Source organism: Nematostella vectensis, chromosome 1, assembly GCF_932526225.1.
Source record: "Nematostella vectensis chromosome 1, jaNemVect1.1, whole genome shotgun sequence".
In the NCBI taxonomy this organism is placed as follows: Eukaryota; Metazoa; Cnidaria; class Anthozoa; order Actiniaria; family Edwardsiidae; genus Nematostella; species Nematostella vectensis.
In genome coordinates this window covers 5,512,916-5,532,554 of record NC_064034.1, presented here as the reverse complement: position 1 = coordinate 5,532,554, position 19,639 = coordinate 5,512,916, and the positions used below count along the sequence as shown (strand labels likewise).

Genomic DNA, 19,639 nt, shown 5'->3' with positions numbered 1-19,639 from the left:
GTATATTTCGTATCTCTTGTATCCATTCCCACCTTGCCCCATGCAATCTCTTGTATCCATTCCCCGTTTGCCCCATGCAATCCCGTATCCATTCCCCGTTTGCCCCATGCAATCTCTTGTATCCATTCCCCGTTTGCCCCATGCAATCTCTTGTATACATCCCCGTTTGCCCCATGCAATCTCTCGTATCCATTCCCCGTTTGCCCCATGCAATCTCTTGTATCCATTCCCCGTTTGCCCCATGCAATCTCTTGTATCCATTCCCCGTTTGCCCCATGCAATCTCTTGTATACATCCCCGTTTGCCCCATACAATCTCTTATATCCATTCCCGGTTTGCCCCATGCAATCTCTCGTATCCATTCCCACCTTGCCCCATGCAATCTCTTGTATCCATTCCCCGTTTGCCCCATGCAATCTCTTGTATACATCCCTGTTTGCCCCATGCAATCTCTTGTATCCATTCCCCGTTTGCCCCATGCAATCTCTTATATCCATTCCCGGTTTGCCCCATGCAATCTCTCGTATCCATTCCCACCTTGCCCCATGCAATCTCTTGTATCCATTCCCCGTTTGCCCCATGCAATCTCTTGTATACATCCCTGTTTGCCCCATGCAATCTCTCGTATCCATTCCCCGTTTGCCCCATGCAATCTCTTGTATCCATTCCCCGTTTGCCCCATGCAATCTCTTGTATCCATTCCCCGTTTGCCCCATGCAATCTCTTGTATCCATTCCCCGTTTGCCCCATGCAATCTCGTATCCATTCCCCGTTTGCCCCATGCAATCTCTTATATCCATTCCCGGTTTGCCCCATGCAATCTTTTATATAGACTACCCCACTTGCCCAATGTTATCTCTTGTACCCATTCCCCAACTTTCCCTATGTGATCTCGTGTCGAATCCCATTTCCCAATCTAAATTGCCAATGTACTTCCGTGTCAATTCGGTGTTTTTTGTAAGTAGAGGAGGGACTGTGACACGTCCTGCCAACATGTATATGAGGATGGGACTTCAAGGAATAGATAAATAAGTTTATTTATCAAGGGGAACAGACCCAAACTTCCGGGGGGGACTCTCCAGAAATGTAGACAGGGATGCTCGACCTATCTTTTAGGGTATAAAATTCTAACCAACTGCTATCTCTTAGGGTGTGTTTTAGGATTTTTCCGATTCTATCTTTTAGGGGTTTTCACGCCGAGGGAGGATTTTTCCGATTCTGCTATCTTTTAGGGTGTCTCACGCTCAATGGTGGCCCATCGCTTGAAACGTATTTTACAATAAACCACAAGTCAACTGATCGGTTAATACTTTCGACTTTTTGTCGGTAACATAAAAATACAGGATCCGTCAGTCAATTAAAACGAGCATTGTTTTTTAATGCTATCTCTCGGGGTTAAAAATTCCTTCGACCACACCCAATGTGCTATCTCTAAGGGGTAAGAATTGTTGTTGACCACGCCCTTAGTGCTACCCCTTGAGTTAAAATTTATTTTGCCGTCGAGCACCCTCGTCTGTTTTTCTCGAAGTCCCCCCCCCTCTCCTTGCTAGGCCATGGTAAATCCTTGATATGCGAGGGAAACCCCGTCCAATGGACTTTGTTTGCTTATTGCTAAGTAATATATATCAAGGAAACAATATGTTTGTTTGAATTTACACATGTATAAAAAATATTCCAAGTTAATATAAAGTCATTATTGTTCAATGCTAATATAAAATTGTTTCGATGTATTGGTCTATATATGAGCGAGGGATTAGTGGGATTCTGTCATATATGGAGGAGTGGACTTACGGCAACGTAGGTCTACGAAACAGATTTGTATATATAGACAATTTGAGTTATTTTAGACACCCTCGTCTCTGATAATTTGGCGACTATTTATACAAATGGTCCAATTTTGCGCGTGTCTAATGCACGGGGCTATTATAAGATAAACTCCATGTGCTTCGCCGCACTCACAGCGAACCGTTAAGACTTAAGGCTGAATAAGACAGCGCGATTTAGTCGTACGCGAATGGCCCGCAACACCTCTACAACTCGAGTCGTAGAGTGTAAATCAGCTTACGACTCCGCTAAGATGTTCGACTACAAAAGTCGCAGTTATGTAATTCAGGGCTAAGACATGTCGTAGGCAGGTCGCATACGACTAAATTGTGCTGTCTGAATCAGCTTCCAAGTGCTCTTCCGTTAAGTGTTGACGTCCTACACATGTTCATCCTTTATTTTGTCTAGAATAGAGAATGCTTTGTTGGAATCAAAATGTCGACTCTATGCTAGCAAAAAATACGTAAAAAATACCAAAAAAAAAAACTACTTGCGTAAGAGTCGGTTGCAAGTCAACACATTTGATTGACGTAAAAGTAGTTTGAACGTTGAAGAAATATCTTGGGTGGCCGTGCAGTGATATTAACGACCGTTAAGATTTTCAATCAGTATTTTCGTTGATCTTGGTGATGAACTATTTAGGGGTACATAATAACTTTCTGAATAATTCTTGATGTGTTTGGCTGTGGCTAGCCCTTTCTTACAGCCTTCTTGGTGGCCATCTCCTTCTCGGCGATTTTACTTACCATCCAAGGCGTGAGCTTGGCCATACGCGAGTAAACACCGAACTTGTGCGCCCTCGCGCATTCATCGCCCCAGGAAACGAGTCCCACTGCGTAATATCGTCCACCTTTTTGACAGGCAAGTGGCCCGCCACTGTCGAACTCACACGAGTCCTTTAAGCCCCTCTCGTAGCCGGCACAAAGAGCCGTCTCGTGAATCGTACCGTTATAAGACAGCGGCTTATTGCATGTAGCATGAGACACGAGGGGGACCATCACGAAGTTGAGCACGTTGGGCTGGGAGCCGTTCCATCTAGTGTGGCCCCACCCCGAGATGAAGCACGCGGTGTTCCATTTGAAGGAGATGTTTGGACGCATGATGCAGATAGGCTGAACGTGGAAGTTGAACACGACGGGCCGATCCAGCTCAATTAGAGCTAGAAACATAAAAGAAGTGTTACAGATCTGTAGATATTGCTTCACCCCCATAATCCCCGACTCTGAATCCCCTCTCTATGATTCATTTCTCACCTATATCAAACATTGGCGGAGTGTCGGTGATTCCTTCAAACCACATGGACTTGTAGTGTTCATGTACGGTGATGCTTTTAACTCCACGACGCTGCTCAAACGATTCATTAACAGCCAAGTTATATTCCCCTAACGTCACATTCCAATCTCTTGGGTCTTCGGACGTATAAGGGTCTTGGAGAGGAGAACGAACAACACAGGATTTTTATAAGGGCTTCTCGTGAATTATATGTAATGTTATTCTGAATTAAATCCCTTCCATTTCTTAGTACATTCATTTACCGAATCCCACTAACGTCAAAACCAAATCTAAAGTAAGATGCCTGTAATCCCAAAAACGCATGCGTTGATTAATGCTTGATTTTTACTAAGCACAACACAAGCGTGGCCTAACGCCATAGTGTATACTTGAATATCACACAAAAATCTTGTATCAGAAAACATCATGTCGAAAACGATGCCTATAATAAACAACATCTCAAGTCTTTTATAGTAAACGAAGTAAACCCGCGAAAATCCTTGTTTACAAATATAGAACTGTGTTGTAACAATACTTACTGAAGCAATGTGCACCGGTAACCACCCATCTCTCGTGGACTAACGCCCCGCCGCAATATTGCTGGCGCTTGAAAAGTAGTGCTATTTGCCAGGGGAACTGCCCCGCCTTGGCCTCATCTCCTCCGACCACTCGACGGAACCGACGTGGCACAGGGAAGGCACGTGACGCCTTTGTTATTGGCAAACTCGGAACCCCACATGACGAAGGAAAGACTGGAATTTAAAGGGCAGGAAGAATAACCCAATTTCTAGTTCCACTATGCCCGGCGCTGGACTTGCAGACTAAGGACGCATAAATACAGTGAAAGCCTCGATTTGAGGCAAATTTCATGCGCACACCAGCGAGAGTCTCCTGTATCTTCGAGTAAAGCAAAACAAAAACTTGTGAATTCTTCACAATCTCTCTGTCATTTGCAAACGATTCACCTGAAACCGAGGCTTGCACTGTATTTATGCGTCCTCAGTGCCTATGACCAGCAGGCACAGTGGAACTCGAAACTGGACTATTATATCACATAGTTATCAGAAACACTGTTAACACCCCTAATTCTGAACGCTCAGGTTGTGTACACTAGCCCATCTCTGAGGGGTGTGGCGAATTTAGTGAACTTTTAAAAGCAAATTCCAAGAATTGACAAAACCTAGCTCTTCCACAAGTATTAAAATATCAGGCCCGTTGTGAAACAGAAAGGGTGTGTTCATATTGTAGACAGCCGTAGCAGGCGAGTCGCCCGATGTATCCATTCATGTTCGACTCATGCAAGTATCAGTACTAGAAAAAGGCCTGTATACTGAAAATTTTGGAGCATTCTAAGACATGTGAATTTGAAAAGATCCGAAGTTGGCTCTTATTGGGGGTTATTCGGAGATGCTTTAGTTTCGTACTACATTGCGCTTGGGCGAGCAATGAAATAAGGTGCATAGTCAACGTTGGCCTTCGCGCGTTCGTTTCCGAGTATCACCAAGATGAGAGTCGGCTAGCAGTAGGTGGGGAATCACGCTAGGCGGTCAATCAACCCTTGACTTCAATACCCTTTTGAGCTCAATGCTTACCGTCATACTTTTTCAGCTCTTCTTCATCTTAAAAGAAAAATAAGAGTCGCATTAGATAACACGAGAACTTTGAACGAGAAGGCTCACACCTTTCACTACCTAGGCGTCCACCCGAGGCTCGCTCCCGTCCTTGTATTGGCGAGCAATCTGGTGAAAGATGCAAAAACTACTGTCAGATAAGCTTTACTCTAAAGATTTTCCATTGCCGCGCATCGAGTGTATAAAAACCACTTTTTGTAGGGGAGCGCAGAATTAAAAGGAAGCATTCTGTTTAACTTTAACAGCTGAACACAGGAACTAACGAAGAGGAGCAGTTGGCGTTGTATAGCGCACGTTGAACATCACACATGCAGCCTAAGATTTGTTGATGTCACTATGCAACAAACTTAGTTTCATCAGAGCTGTAAGTTCATTACAGAGTTGCACAGTTGATAGAGCCTCAGACCTCTGTACTGTGTTCCTCCTCACTATGTCCCGGCTTCGATCCTTGGTTCCGACGTGAGTTGGTTAGCTCTCTTTCTCTCTCTCCAAGGGTTTTCTCCGGGCTTACCAGTTGTCCTCGCCCCACAAACAACAAATATTTTCAATCGGTTCCGACGTAAGTTGGTTAGCTCTCTTTCTCTCTCTCCAAGGGTTTTCTCCTGGCTTACCATTTTTCCTCGCCCCACAAACAACAAATAATTTCAATCGTAAGATTTTATCCGCGGTCAGATATGAGTTGTATGGCGCCTGTCTGAGGCGCCTTCTATGCCTACAACTAGACCAAGTTGTAACATCGTATATATCTATACTATATATAATATGTTAAGTAAGGGACTTTGTCCACCTTTTACGAAAAAACGGCTGAGTTAGAAAACTCCGAAACCACGCCATTTCCACACATTTTCGGAGAGGAGGTGCGCAAAATGGTTTTTATTTCAAGATTCTACCGGATAGGAAAGTTCTAATTCACGCATTATTGTAAGCGAGAGGATCACACTCGCAAAGGCGCCATTTTCAGGATTTCATTTCCCGGAGCAAAAAGGACAAATGACCTTCAGACCTCCGTGTCTCTCAAGAAAAACACACTACAAGTGTACAGTAATAAGCTACAAAAATATCATCGTAGAGTAGAAATCTTTTTCTAGACAATTTCGGAAGATGTGAAAACAAATACTTGCCGTAGTTTCATTGCATAGATAGATTAATTGTAGCTAAAAACACAACCGTCTCTTTATCGTAATTTAGATAGGCATTATTCCTACCTAAAAAAGAAACTAGATTCTTTAGCTCCATTGCACATAAACAAAACGGTTCGCAAACAAGAAAGCGGAAGAGCTTTTATCTACAACTACAAGACTTTTCACTTTTGAACAACACTTCAATTCAATCCATTAAAGGACTGTGCATAAACGCTTATTTAATCAGATCGAGATGGTGCACAACACTTCTTATTTTATCACCAGATCAATTTCGATATAAGAAGATAGTATTCTTTGATTTTTTTTTTATAAAAGCGAAAGGTTTGTTCGTAACAAATAAGTTGGCGTTCATTATGTGTTTTAAGACCCACATACCTTTTATGTCACATCGATTTTCATTAAAAAGTATGGAATCGACCACCAAATAACACACAAGAAAGCCAACGAAGCGAGTATTCACAATCCACTCTCGTATTCACAAAACCCAACATATGAACGCGCGTATTGGCATGGTTTGAATTTGGTTGTCCGCAATGGGTTGTCCGATTCCCGCCAAAAACATCCAAAGGGTGCCCAACATGGATATAGGAAAAGGTGCGGAATACTAAAATACGGGCGGTACTTTATAGCAAGCGCCTTTTCACATTTCTATAAGGTAAATAAAATTCGGTGTAGTTCCAGAAAATAGCCATACCCCCATGGAGGGGATTAGAAATTCCGGGAGGTGGGGGTCAAACGCACAGGAATTTCCAGAGGGGAGAATGGGGGGGGGGGGGGGGGGGGGGGATGGGGATAAAATGCCCTTTTTCCTTAACATTGACTGTATTCATATTTTTCCGGGGGGTTGAAAATTTCAGAGGGGTGGGGGGTCATACCTCCGACTCCCTCCATGGGGGGGATGGATATTTATTTCATATGAAGAAAACGTTGTCGTTTTGAGGGACTGGTACCGAGAAATCTTAGTTTCTTTTCTGATCTTTTATCCATTTACCAAAAAAGATCACAGTCACTGTTTTTCTTTTCTGAATACAAGTCATAAAGTTTACGAAGCACCTGCGGTACGGCAACCTGAAAATTGCCAAGAATCATACAGTTTTTTCCAAATAAGGAATATATTAGTTTTCTTATATGGAAGTGACCGCGTTTGGCAAAAAACGACAATTTTTGGCTAAAATTTTCTTGATATGTGGAACTACACACGAGATAAATATATTGGGGACTCAAAAGGAAGGCATTTGTTTAATTAATGTTTAAGACGTAGCATACTATTCCCCCAAAGCACCAGGAAGCCCAATACATTGAAGGAGTGATAAACAGTAAAACGTTTTGTACAACAAAGAATTGCTTTTCGTGAATATTTCACGGGTAACCACTAGTACTATTCTATTTGTATTGTATGGAAATATAACATTTGCCTCGTCATAATACCACTAGCGCTTAGATCACGAAATATGTGACCCGTGGTTCATATGATTCGAGATAGATAGATATGTCCCTTGAATTGGGAAAGTCACCTGTGCATTTGGGCACACATGGGCGGCACGAGCTATTTTAGGAACTGCGACAGTCTGCAGGGTTGGACTTTATAACTAGACTCGTGAAAAGAGTCGTCACTTCAAAGACCAACGTAGTGGTGCTACGTGTGGTTAAGAGGGTAGAATGGGAAAGTAGCATGACGCACATGAGCTCGGCACAGATAACGCTACGATCGAGTTAAATTACAATGATGGACAGTCAACAGATCTAGGTACTCCTACAATCCTATGCACGCAGGAACTCACCCGTAAGTCCCAGCCCTGCCATAAGAAGAAATATAAACACTTTATCCATCTTGGCCAAGTGAAACAGCTTTCGGTTACAGCAACTCAAATCTTTATCTGCAATGTAATGACCCCGAGTAATTAATAAGTTGCGGTCGGATATCTCGCGGGGCTCCCAGTTACAATGTCATCGAGGGGTGTTCGTCAGTTTACAAGAGTTCGGATCCGAAATTAACATCATCAACAGCGACACGAAGAAGACCATCGGTGATTAAGAAAGTGTATGGTAAAGATCAACAGCATGCCTTACATACCGAAACACGTCATGGGTTCATAAACATCCCCTGGCTTGAATACAGGGATGATGGTTGGTTAATACATGAACATCTCGCTTACCAGTATTCACAAATCCTGCCGCACTCACGCTACTGTTGTTTCCGAGGCCGAACGCTGTAGACAAAAAACGATTGCCATTGGGTTGATTGGTTAAGGTATTGGATTGATTTGAGGTGACCTTGAGCCCTTGCGAGTTATAAGAAAAACACTTCCAGCACTTGAGCGTTTATCAGTGATGAACACCCTTACGGGAGATCCCGCGGGTTGGAATTTACGTCAAGCTCATACGCAACAGGGATTGACCAATCAGAAACCAGATCGAGTTTGCGCCTTTCACCCTCACCCTACCCTGGTGAAAAGCCATGTGCAGTCGCACATGAAGTCTATGATATACTTTTGTGTCAAATACTTTTCTTGGCTAAATATCAATACATGGCTAAAGTACTTGAGCGACAAATTCCTGTCTGCTTAATCTTGGGTTTCCTGCGATGAACAAAAAGCTGTTACAGAAAATACCGGAAGAGATTTTAGAGGAAACGCTGAACCTCCCTTTGGGATAAAACTAAAGCAAGTCTGTCAACAGTAGGGACAATTCAGTACAGATCACTGTCAATATTGCCTTATTGAAAATAAGCGATGACAAATAGATAACCCTGCGCTTATTTTGCCTTTATAAAAATGTACTGCTGAAGCTATTGCGAGAGGAGAAATTGTTTTGTTACGGGTTGAGTAAACTAAGTTTCCCATACCGGCACAATCCCATCTTCAATGGGCACAACCAAAACACATTCAAGCTCCAAATCGCCTACTGGGGATTGCAAGTATAAGTTTATCGCCTTCCAATAAAATCCTGTGTAGCTAATTTATCCCCAAAAGCGGTAGGGATCTGCAGTTGCGTCTCTGAAAACCCAATGAGCAGACTCTAACCTTCGCATACATAAGTCTTAAATGCGCAAAAGCGCTTGCGAACCCAATGAGCAATTGACTGTAACCTACGCATACACAACCTTTTTATAGCGCAAAGACGCTTGCGACTGTCCCTTAGTGAAACTCGTTGATATTCATGGGTATCGCTAACCTTGGTCAAAGCTGCAAACGCAGCGTGGCTGGTCACTCCTGAGCTGAGGTTCGGCGTTCTGGCGATGCGATACTGCGTTGAGGTTGGTTAGAGCTAACAACTGAATCGGTAGCATCTCTTGAATAACTCACGATGAATGTCGCTCATGTCTAGGCTATCAACGCGCACTGCAGGACGGAAATAATGGCTATTTTATCCGTTGTTACTAATTACTAAGCATATCCGGCCCACGGCCAACGACAGACGTGAAATTTGACTCTAAATGACGACATTTCCAAACATGTGAAGGAACGAGGGGAGAGTAGATGTGGGCAAGGGGTGGAGGGAACATATCTTGTGAGATAGAGTTTTATCGCCAAGAACATTGAATTTACTGGCAGCAAAAGAGATAACGCACACATTATACATCTTCATGGCTTCCAATGTGACTCTACGCAGTGCGCACGCGTAAGGTTTTTACGCCATGTCGGGAACAACATAAGAATGACACGCGCAAAGGAAAAATTGATAACACTTGCAGAATGCAGTAGAACTCTTTTTGGCTCTCTTTCTGTATGTTTAGTGCGAAACAATCCCATGTGGTAGAAGTTTGGAACAATGGAGACAGAACAGAGGAGACCTAGTCCACAATGGTGCAGCTAGGTCTCTTGTATTCAGGCATAGATAACGGAATGTTCAATTTTAAATACCCTGAGGGGTCTATTGGAATATGTTTAACCTTCAACTCGCATCAAACTTCAACCCAGGGTCAGCTGTGTACGAGGTTGATTAAACTTTCATGAGAGTTGGAACTCTCATTCAACTTTCGTCTCTATTACGGTAATTTGATATTGTTGTTTAGAGGAACCCTTGTGCTCTCGTGGTTGTGGTGTATGGTAGGGGTGGGGATATACGGTGGGGGAGCATACCCCCTGTAACCCCATCCCATTCCCTCTGAGTACGGGCCTGAGAGAGACAAAAAGACAGACGCATTGCCATAAAAGCATCAAAATCATTTTTCCCACCACATTTGTTTATGTACAGTAACGTCTGCAATAAATAGGTTTGGTGTAATGTACATTTCATAGATTGACTAAAAACAGACGACGCGCCATCTGGCAGACACTCGTTTGTGTTATTGTCTCTTCTTTCCCCCTTTCTATAAAACGCCCGATCATCTCTTGTCTGTCTTTGCCTTCAGATTTCGTCACGTAAATCTTCATTTGTTTGTCCTCCCTCTTCAATTGTTTATAAACCCTTTACCCTTCTGGTTCGCCTTTATTTTCCTTCTTCTTTGTCTCTTCCTCCTACTCCTCCTCTTCATCTGTTTTTCCACCCTCTACCCTTCTCGCTCTCCTTCTATCTCTATCCACTGTGTGACCTGAGACACCAGCTCGGACCTTGTGATCGTCACACGTCGAGATAAGCCTCGTCTCTGTCAACATCCTGCTCACCATCGAAGTACTCGTTATCGGCCAGCCTGAGAACAACCAAACAATGGAGGTAACGCAAATAATCATTCAATAAGGATCAAATAAATTAGATTTCAAAAAATCGCGAAATTGAAATAACGCAAAAAATATAAGCAAGCGGAAAAAAGGCCAGCATTAGCACGCATAGAAGTATATATGTTGCCTTGTACGTATGAGGAAGGTATTCTTGGTCTACTAGGAATGAAAACGCTAGAGGCGAGACGGGTGCAAAGCATGCTGGTTACGATTTACATGTTTGCTCGGTGAGCTGCACTAGCTCAGTTATGCTCGTATCTCCAGTATCTCCTCCAATTTATACGGGAAAGGTAAACACAACTACTGGTACTGGTAAGGGGGCTACACGTACTTGGTCTCGTCGTCAGTCTGTCTGCCATCTGCATCCATCTGGTCCTCGTTGGCTTCCAGGCAAAGCAGGTCAGGGGGAACATGCTGCATCTGGACACTTGGTGCACCATTCAGGTTCTTGAGGTTTTCAGACACAGTCTGGCGAATCTGGTCCAGGTACTGGGGAGATGTTCATAATGTAATCATTGCGACAGAGGAAAAAAAATGGCATGAAATTTTCCAATTCTCAATATATAAGCTCAGGATTCCGCATACAAGGAGTTACTTTGACCATAAGCCTAATTCAAAATTTTAAAAAGATTTAGTAGATATAAAATTTAGATATTAGCGAGCAAAGTTGGCTTAATTTCTGATCAGAGGCCTACTTCTCCCTAAAAACTAGGAGAATTCATACTTTGAACATTTGAAAATTGCACTTCAAGCCTCATATCTAGAAGACGAATCCATAAGAAAAAATCAATTTTTGATATGTTGGTTTACATAACATGAGGAACCTCTATGCAAAAAGACAAGCTTACCGAAGTTAACCAGACCTTATTTTGGGAAAACATGCCATTTTTTTACTCTGTCAATCATTGTTTATTCTAAAACAGGCTTAAAGTCAGCCACACCTTTGTTATTTTTTACAAGTGAAAACATACCATTTTATTTATGAATGAAGCCTGATACTTTATTGAAAATATTGAAATTAAACTCAGTAATATTGAGTTAATTGATTGAAAATAAACTCAGTAACATGCTTGAATTCGCCTATGGAAATGGATGCTTGGTGTGACTCTGCATCAAGCAGGGGCTTCTAAAGGGTCTTTACTTATTAAAAGCACTTACTTGTTTGGTATTCTGATTTTCTATTCTTGATGCAATGTCTGGATGAAGAGAGAAATCTGGACCAAAATATTCCAGGTAATCTATAAAAGGTACAATACATTTCATGAAATGATTCACTAGAAGTTAACATAAAGAGCAGATGATTCACTAGAAGTTAACATAAAGAGCAGATGATTCACTAGAAGTGTACATCCATAGTAGATGATTCGCTAGAATAGTACATACCATTATATGGGATCTCTGTGGAAACTTGCTGGTCAACCAAGAGTGATGTCTCATATGCCCTGTGAAGGGAATACACTGAAATCAGTTTGGGCTGTGTGCACCCTGGATTCAGAGCCTGGACTGTTGCTCCATTAGTGATAGTGGCATGCTCCTGGAACAGGAGGAGCTTAACTCTCACAGAATAAAAAAAAAAATTGAGGCTCTTGATCCAGAATAGGCTGTGCAGTTGTAATTGATAGATTAACAAACAAGTAATTCACAGCCTTATATGTTGTTCTAACTTCTCAGAGTCCACAAAATTGTCACTATGTTGTATGTCCTGCAGTACAAGTCATCTGGACTGAATGAAAGGCTTTTGGAAGTCTGTTGCTGTTGTGACAAAGTTGTTTTGTTTTTGGAATACCTAAAAATTACATTACGTAATAGTATAGCTTTCCCTGCATTGTTCGATATCTTAGAAATAGAATTGAACCGTTTCTATTACAGGGTGGTGTTAATTTGAAACTGATACCAAATGCATTAATTTCACTTTTACATACAACATAAAGTACTGTGGCATGAATATCATGCATCACGTCAGACCTCTGCACTGGACAGTTAAGCCTTTCACTAGATGAAATTTGACCAGTACTCACCAGCATCTTGCTACATTCCTGATGGTGTAACCACCCCCACCTAACACCAGCATGGGGAGATTGAAGGTCTTCATGAATCGAACACACTCCCTACACATCAAACACATCAGTTAGTGAGCATATTGCACTTGTTAAATCAGCAAAGAATGCCTTGTAAATACAGTAGAATTTTTTCTCAAACATGGAAACTTCAAATTCCCTGAAAACTTGCACTAAGTTTGATTTTCCTTTGATTTAGATAATTTAAAGTAATTCTAATTAAAACAATATTCAAAATACCAGACTACTCAAAATACTCAAAACCCAGACTACATAAGTTCTCATTATCTTGACCTATTTTTTTTCAGTTCTGGTCATATTAAAGCTCCTTTAACTATTAAAAAAATTCCTATAACATCTATTAATTAATCACATTTTTTACTCACCCATGTCCTTTTGTACTGAGATTGAAGCAACCCAATCTATCACAGCCTAGAGAATCTGCACCACACTAAAATACAAGAAATGAAAAATGTCAATCATACCCTCTAAAATCGTAAACAGCCCTGCACTACAACACATCATTCACTAGAAATACACTTCAAAACATTAATCTACTAAACTGTATCTTGTATTTTAGACCATTCTTTTGCTTTACTGACAAATATCCCTTCAAATGTACAGTGCAAAACAGGACTAAAACTTTTAAAAGTAATAATATGTTTATTGATTACAAATTATAGGTGATAGGATAGAAGTATAATTGATAAAAAATAGACCAGATTGGAAAGACCAGATAATACTATGACTGAGGCACTGTGTGGGGTAAAGTACATGTAAAGCAATTTTGCTGGACCATAGTTTTCATGGATAGATATTGTACCTGTAGCACTATGCATGTTGGTTGATAATGATCAATCACCATGTTTATAACAGGTTTGAATAAACTGGCATAATCTAGAAATGGAAACATAAGTGGAGATATTAAATAAACAATCCAGTTAAGAACACAATGCAATACAAACTTCTAACTTACAGTAGCATAATAAAAAATATATACTGTATAATATAAGCTACTAACTAAGAATACAATACAAGTTACATACTTTGATCATCAATTCCATCTCTCAAGGGAACATTGACAGAATACAGTCTTCCATTGTCAACACCAACCTCATACATGTCACCTTTGGAAAAATGAAGAAAAAATATTCCAAACATACAGTATACACCTATTACAATAAAGGTTGCACCCACGAATCAGTGCATCATAACCCGCAGTGGTCAATGGGTAACATAAAAACTGCTGAATCCTGGTCTCTGAACACCGTGTGAACGTTTAGAGGTACATAACTAAAAAAAGCTTTCTACACCCGTGTTTGTTCAATTTTATATCCATGAAGCACTGCGGGTTAAGAAAAATAGATTCTCCGAGTGCGACCTTATTTAAATGTATATGTATTTCAAATAATTTCTAGAGTTTTGGTACACTTAATGCTTTACTTCTATGAAGATACACTCCTTAGGTGGGTAGACATGTACCAAAAAACTCAGTCAGTAGAAAAAAGCATAGCTTTATCAACATAAACCAGATAACAGTTTGTGTACTTTACCTGTACCAGGAAAGAAGTGGTTGCCATACTTATGAAATGAGACAGTCATGACACGATCAGTCAGGTAAAATGCTTCCTAAAAACATACAAACACTTTGATACAGCCTCAAAACAGAAAGTAGGGATGTGAAGAACATCTGGGTGATGATCAGGACTCAGAAAAATACAGAGGAAGTTTATAGTAATAGTTTGGTAAATAGCCTCCTGTATGCAAATTCAATACAAAACACTGAATCAGATTTTTGCATAATAGCTCTATATAAGTTTTCAAAAGTTATATTTAGGTCTTTTAATGTTGGTATATACAGGGCTTTAATAAGTGACGATAGCTGATACAATTTGTCAGCACTTTTAGAAAGGTTTGCCACCAAAAAACAGTTGCTTCAATCATCTTGATTCTGTCAGGGTTAATACAGACCTGTACACCGTCGCCATGGTGAATGTCAATATCAACGTACAGCACTCGGTTATGATACCTATAGGTAGATAAAGAACATTCTTTGAGTAAATCAGCTTCCTGCTGTAATTTTCAGATGGCTAATACAAAGAGACTATGAATTCCTTGGCAGGCTATTCTTTATTAGGCACCACAAACTAAACAAGAGGTGCAGATGACATCAACAAAAGTTTGCTTACTTGAGAAGCTCAAGGATTGCAACAACTATGTCATTCACATAGCAAAACCCTGATGCCTATGGATAAAAGAGGTACAAAAGGTAAGTTTTGTCACATTAAAGTCTGTCCAAAAATTCAAATCTACAATCGTGATGCCAGTTTTGGTAGAAAACAGAAAAATTATCTCACCTCACACTTTTTGGCATGATGTAACCCACCGGCCCAGTTGATGGCAATGTCACAAATCTACTCAAATAAACAAAATAACAATTCTTAAATGATTAAGCTAGCTAGGGACACTTCATAGCATCCACATCTGTGTTAAAAATGGACTTGATTTGACTTAAGGCATGGCTTAACTAGGCGAAATGTTGAGCGCGACATGTAGCGTGTGACATGTCTCTTAGTTTAACCACCCAAAGAGACATAGCGCACGCCAAATCTTGTAGAAGCAACAAAGAAATGTTTCTCAGAAGTATTTGCTTCCCTGACCCATCCTACTACTGTATAAACTACTCTACAGATTGTACCCTTGCAGCAGATGTACCCACCCCCTACTGTATAAACTACTCTACAGATTGTACCTTTGCAGCAGATGTACCCACCCCCTACTGTATAAACTACTCTACAGATTGTACCCTTGCAGCAGATGTACCCACCCCCTACTGTATAAACTACTCTAGAGATTTTACCCTTGCAGCAGATGTACCCACCCCCTACTGTATAAACTACTCTACAGATTGTACCCTTGCAGCAGATATACCCACCCCCTACTGTATAAACTACTCTACAGATTGTACCCTTGCAGCAGATGTACCCACCCCCTACTGTATAAACTACTCTAGAGATTGTACCCTTGCAGCAGATGTACCCACCCCCTACTGTATAAACTACTCTAGAGATTGTACCCTTGCAGCAGAAGTACCCACCCTTTATTGTATAAACTACTCTACAGATTGAACCCTTGCAGCAGATGTACCCACCCCCTGGTTCAGCCGAACAGCCCCCTCCAGCGATGCACCCGTGTATATCGAGCAGAAATCAAACAATCCTGGAAACACAGGGCTACGGGAAAATAAGTAGTGTCAGTGATATTATTCAACTGTTGTCAATTAAACCACAATATCAATAAATAGCCTGAAAATATACAAACTGATGAAAAATTGTCTTTGCAATGTATTTGCAAGAACAACAACACAGAAGCTTGCTTACCAGTCCTCTCCAACATTGAAGTCACTCATGCTCTTTGATAGGTTAGGGTTATTTTGTATTGTCACCCTGGAGAGATGGAAACATCAAATAGTCACCTAGGATATACCTCCTGTCAAGGTATTGCAACTATTACACTTTCCTATACAATGGAACCCCCATATAACAGACCTCCATCAAACAGACAACCTCTATACAACCAAAGGTTCAAAATTCCTCTTATAAAGCATACATATTTTTCAGTCAAGGGGGGGGGGGGGGGGGGTTAAGAAGTCTGACTGTTGTTGAAAGCTAATGTTATACCTTGATAGAAAGTCAATGTAGTCGCTTGAATGAAACCGACTCATGTCATGGTTTGTGGCTCTGTATGGCTTGTACACCTAAAAAGTAACAGACCAAAATTAATCTGTAAAACATGTGATGTGAAAACTGTAATTTAAAAACAAGAAAGTCATTGGAGTCAGGGGCTTGGAAGTGTAAGACAACAATTTGTTACATTATTACTGTTATTATTTTTACAAATCAGGTTAGCTCAGCCAAAATGGTTAGCCCTTCTCATTTCCTATCCTTATTTGTGTAGAGACTCTAATTCTACCTTTATTTGGGGGAGTTGTTTTTTTATGCTAACTATGAGCTCCTCTAATTCAATATGGTACAGTACTGTATATGCAGTAGACAGGGAGAGCAGCATGAAGGCAGGGGAGGGGGGCAAACAAACATAAAAAATGTAAAGGTGACTCTATTTAACCCTTTATAGCCTAGGTATCAAATTCTAGGGGCGGGTCCTGTGCCTAGGCCAAAATGGCTGACAGCATTAAAATAACAACATGGTCAAGGCAATTGGCATTTTAATATATTTATATTGCTTGAAATGCTACAAGAAAAATTATACTTTGACTTAGATAAGCAACTATTACATTTTAGAACTTATAAGCAAAATGCAATGTGCATAGCGCTCACGAAAAATCTTTGAAATTGGGATTAAGCATGAAAATTGATCAAATATTTACATCATATCTTAATAAAACATCTCTCAATGCTTAAAATACAAAAATTTAAATGATATATGTTACAATATTGAATTTGTCAATCAATGGTCTCCTAAAACAGATTCAAGTCTCCTAAAACAAATTCAAGCTATATAAGTAGCGGTAAAAGACATATTTACAAGCAATGTTCTGTTCATGTATTTGAATTTCTCACTTCACACAAACTCTCACTTCACACAAACTCCTGTCTCTGTTCTTTCAGTTGACAGTGTCCTGGCCGATCGGTTGGGCATTTGTCGAGAGAAAGAAAACCTTTCTTTTGTCCTGCCATACACATGCATTCACTCCTGATTTCTGCATCACTTTGCTCTCCCCCCAATTCAACTTGAACGTGTTCAGTTCCTTTGGGAATTCTTTGCGGTTCTGGTGCATTGTTGCTGTTGCGCAAATTCACCGCTCCAGGAGCGAAGCCATCAAACTGACACTTGAGAAAAAGTTGTCGAAATAAAGGTGGTAACCTTTGCCGATCAAATCGGTAGAAAGTTCCTCCACAACTCTTCTGCCAAGGCCGAGCTCTTGGCCTTGTTGTGGTTTGCTCGTGTAGACCTGAAAGGGTGACATGTAGTGCGTAATGGAGTCCGCACGAATCCAAACCTTGATGCCACGCTTCACAGGCTTCATCGGCATGTACTGCTTATAGGCAAGCCGTCCCTTAAATTTAACAAGGCTCTTGTTGATCGCGTTCTCCCTGTTTGGCTTATACTGCACGAGAAAACTTTCCCCAAGCTTTGTTATAAGTGGCCGGATGAGGTGAAGCTTGTCGTGCTCCAGATGACCACGTGGCTTTGCCGTCGCAGAGTTGTTGTAATGAAGATACTGTGTGATTTTTAGGTATCTATCTTTTGGCATGACATTCTTGATCTTCTTGACCAAAAGGAATTCATTCTTTGGCCAATAGTGCCGTTCAGAGGGGACTGATTTGATACCTTGAAGAAAGCGTATTCCGAAGTATACACAAAGTTCGTCCTTCGTTGTTGCGTACCACTTCGGGTCACTCACAATCCTCATCTTTTGTTTGCGCGGCATTACGGTTAGTCTCAAGGACTATTTCTTATTTCTTCAGGCCTACAGGCTATAAAGGGTTAAAGAATTTATTTTCCCTCACAGGGGAGGGGGATGCAACTCCACAACCTCCCTCTGGTCCCACTGTTACCGCACTACTTTTGTTTGTTTATAGGAGAAAAAGAGCATCCATTTTTCTATTTTGGAAACACAGAAATAGTGTGGCTATCCCCTACCCAATATCTTTTGTTCACAAAGAGGACTAACACTCAAAATGTCGTCAAATAAAATCTGTTATCAGAGGAGACGCTAAGTATAAAACCCTGCATTAATTTATTTCCTTATCCCTACCTCCATCTTCTTGTGCAAGCCATAGTTGAACACCAAGTTGTGTGTGAGTGTCAATCTGTGGGGCTTCATAGGATGGCCAGGTCCTACAGAAAGAGGAAAAACTTCCAGTAAATACAAGTTTATTGAACCACATTGACACAATAACACCACATCTGCAAATTCTACCAGATAATCGAGGAGGTTCTAAACTTGGAAGCAAATCTCCCAACCTTCAGAATTTGAATTGATGAAAAATAATTTTTATAATCTAGCTATGGGACAAAATCTCCAGGTTTTGTACAAAACAATGCTTATAAAAAGGGAAAAAGGCCCAATCTATAGATTTTTTAAGGACTGGAGATTGTCAGGTATGCAACATATAGGGTGGTAAAAAGTTTATAAAACAAAGTTTTAAACATGTTATTAGACCAAGAAATGTGAACTCACGCAGTGTCTGTTTCAAGAGCTAGATGGATGGTTTTATCATTGAATTACGTTTATGTTACAATATAATATAAACTAAAAATATAAATATTATTGGTAGAAATTAAACAAATTAAAAAATATAATAAAGTATAGAGACTATCAAATCTCTATATAAAACTATATGACGTACACATACACAAGGGAAGGTTTTGCAAAGGCCGGCATGACTAGAAGAAGTTTAAGTAATGGTGATAAATGAAGCTTGGTGAATATTGTTGCGCAAAAATCGCATGGAGAAGGTGCGCTTTCGAGGTTTACGGTACATGCCAATATAAATTTATAATACTATTTCTAAGGAGATAGGGTTAAAAAAGCAGGAGAAAAAAGATTGTCCTAGAAATGAAGGAATCTTTATATAGCGTTGTAAAATATATAAGCTCGGGCTGACTTATTTTTATTAACAAAAGATTTTGTTAACAAAATCTCTTCTTACGCTGTACATAGGGCTAGAGTCTCATAACATAACCAATCACACTCAATCCAATATAACATATTGTCAACAACGAGGGAAAGAAAAATATCGCAAAAAACACGAGAATGAATCAGGCTAAAATACATGCACGCAGCAGCAAGTCGAGTAGATAGCAAACAAATCCTAATCTTACCATAGTGAAAATTACCGACGTCCTCATCGTAAAAGTATACGACTCTTTTCTTTGTCATAACTACTTCTAGTTGCAACTTTCTTAGTGATTATTCCAGCACCCCGTAGTCATCTCTGGTCCAACATCTGCCCTGTCAAACGCTCGCTTTCCCTTCAGCTAGTCTTCTGCTAACAACAGAACACACTCAGAACACTAAGGTCGCC

At 40.6% G+C, this 19,639-nt stretch overlaps 2 protein-coding genes and 1 long non-coding RNA gene across 4 annotated transcripts; 1 reads left to right on the top strand and 2 right to left on the bottom strand.

Moving 5' to 3' along the window:
• Positions 1 to 1,641: 1,641 nt before the first annotated feature.
• Positions 1,642 to 9,262, bottom strand: LOC5510641 (coagulation factor IX). Of its 2 annotated transcripts, none has more exons than XM_032379868.2 (8): positions 9,044 to 9,262; positions 8,026 to 8,079; positions 7,651 to 7,746; positions 4,788 to 4,835; positions 4,689 to 4,715; positions 3,636 to 3,848; positions 3,078 to 3,251; positions 1,642 to 2,983 (listed from the first exon to the last, which is right to left on the bottom strand). In XM_032379868.2, the coding sequence occupies exons 1-8, from the start codon at positions 9,156 to 9,158 to the stop codon at positions 2,514 to 2,516; spliced, it is 1,197 nt and encodes a 398-aa protein (XP_032235759.2). In that variant the 5' UTR covers positions 9,159 to 9,262; the 3' UTR covers positions 1,642 to 2,513. The 2 variants fall into 2 exon arrangements, with proteins under 2 accessions (XP_032235759.2, XP_048584154.1); XM_048728197.1 differs by lacking the exon at positions 9,044 to 9,262 and adding an exon at positions 8,973 to 8,991.
• A 752-nt stretch (positions 9,263 to 10,014) lies between these two features.
• LOC5510642 (histone deacetylase 3) lies at positions 10,015 to 19,639 on the bottom strand. The gene is made up of 17 exons (XM_048728176.1): positions 19,437 to 19,639; positions 18,367 to 18,449; positions 16,268 to 16,344; positions 15,968 to 16,033; positions 15,739 to 15,820; positions 14,945 to 15,001; positions 14,777 to 14,832; positions 14,559 to 14,616; positions 14,141 to 14,216; positions 13,634 to 13,714; positions 13,411 to 13,484; positions 12,974 to 13,038; positions 12,549 to 12,638; positions 11,914 to 11,972; positions 11,689 to 11,768; positions 10,862 to 11,019; positions 10,015 to 10,502 (listed from the first exon to the last, which is right to left on the bottom strand). Exons 1-17 carry the CDS (start codon positions 19,492 to 19,494, stop codon positions 10,433 to 10,435), a joined length of 1,290 nt encoding a protein of 429 aa, XP_048584133.1. The 5' UTR covers positions 19,495 to 19,639; the 3' UTR covers positions 10,015 to 10,432.
• On the top strand, positions 14,620 to 15,907 carry LOC125563215. The gene is made up of 2 exons (XR_007308230.1): positions 14,620 to 14,856; positions 15,711 to 15,907. It is a non-coding gene; the product is annotated as an uncharacterized LOC125563215 (long non-coding RNA).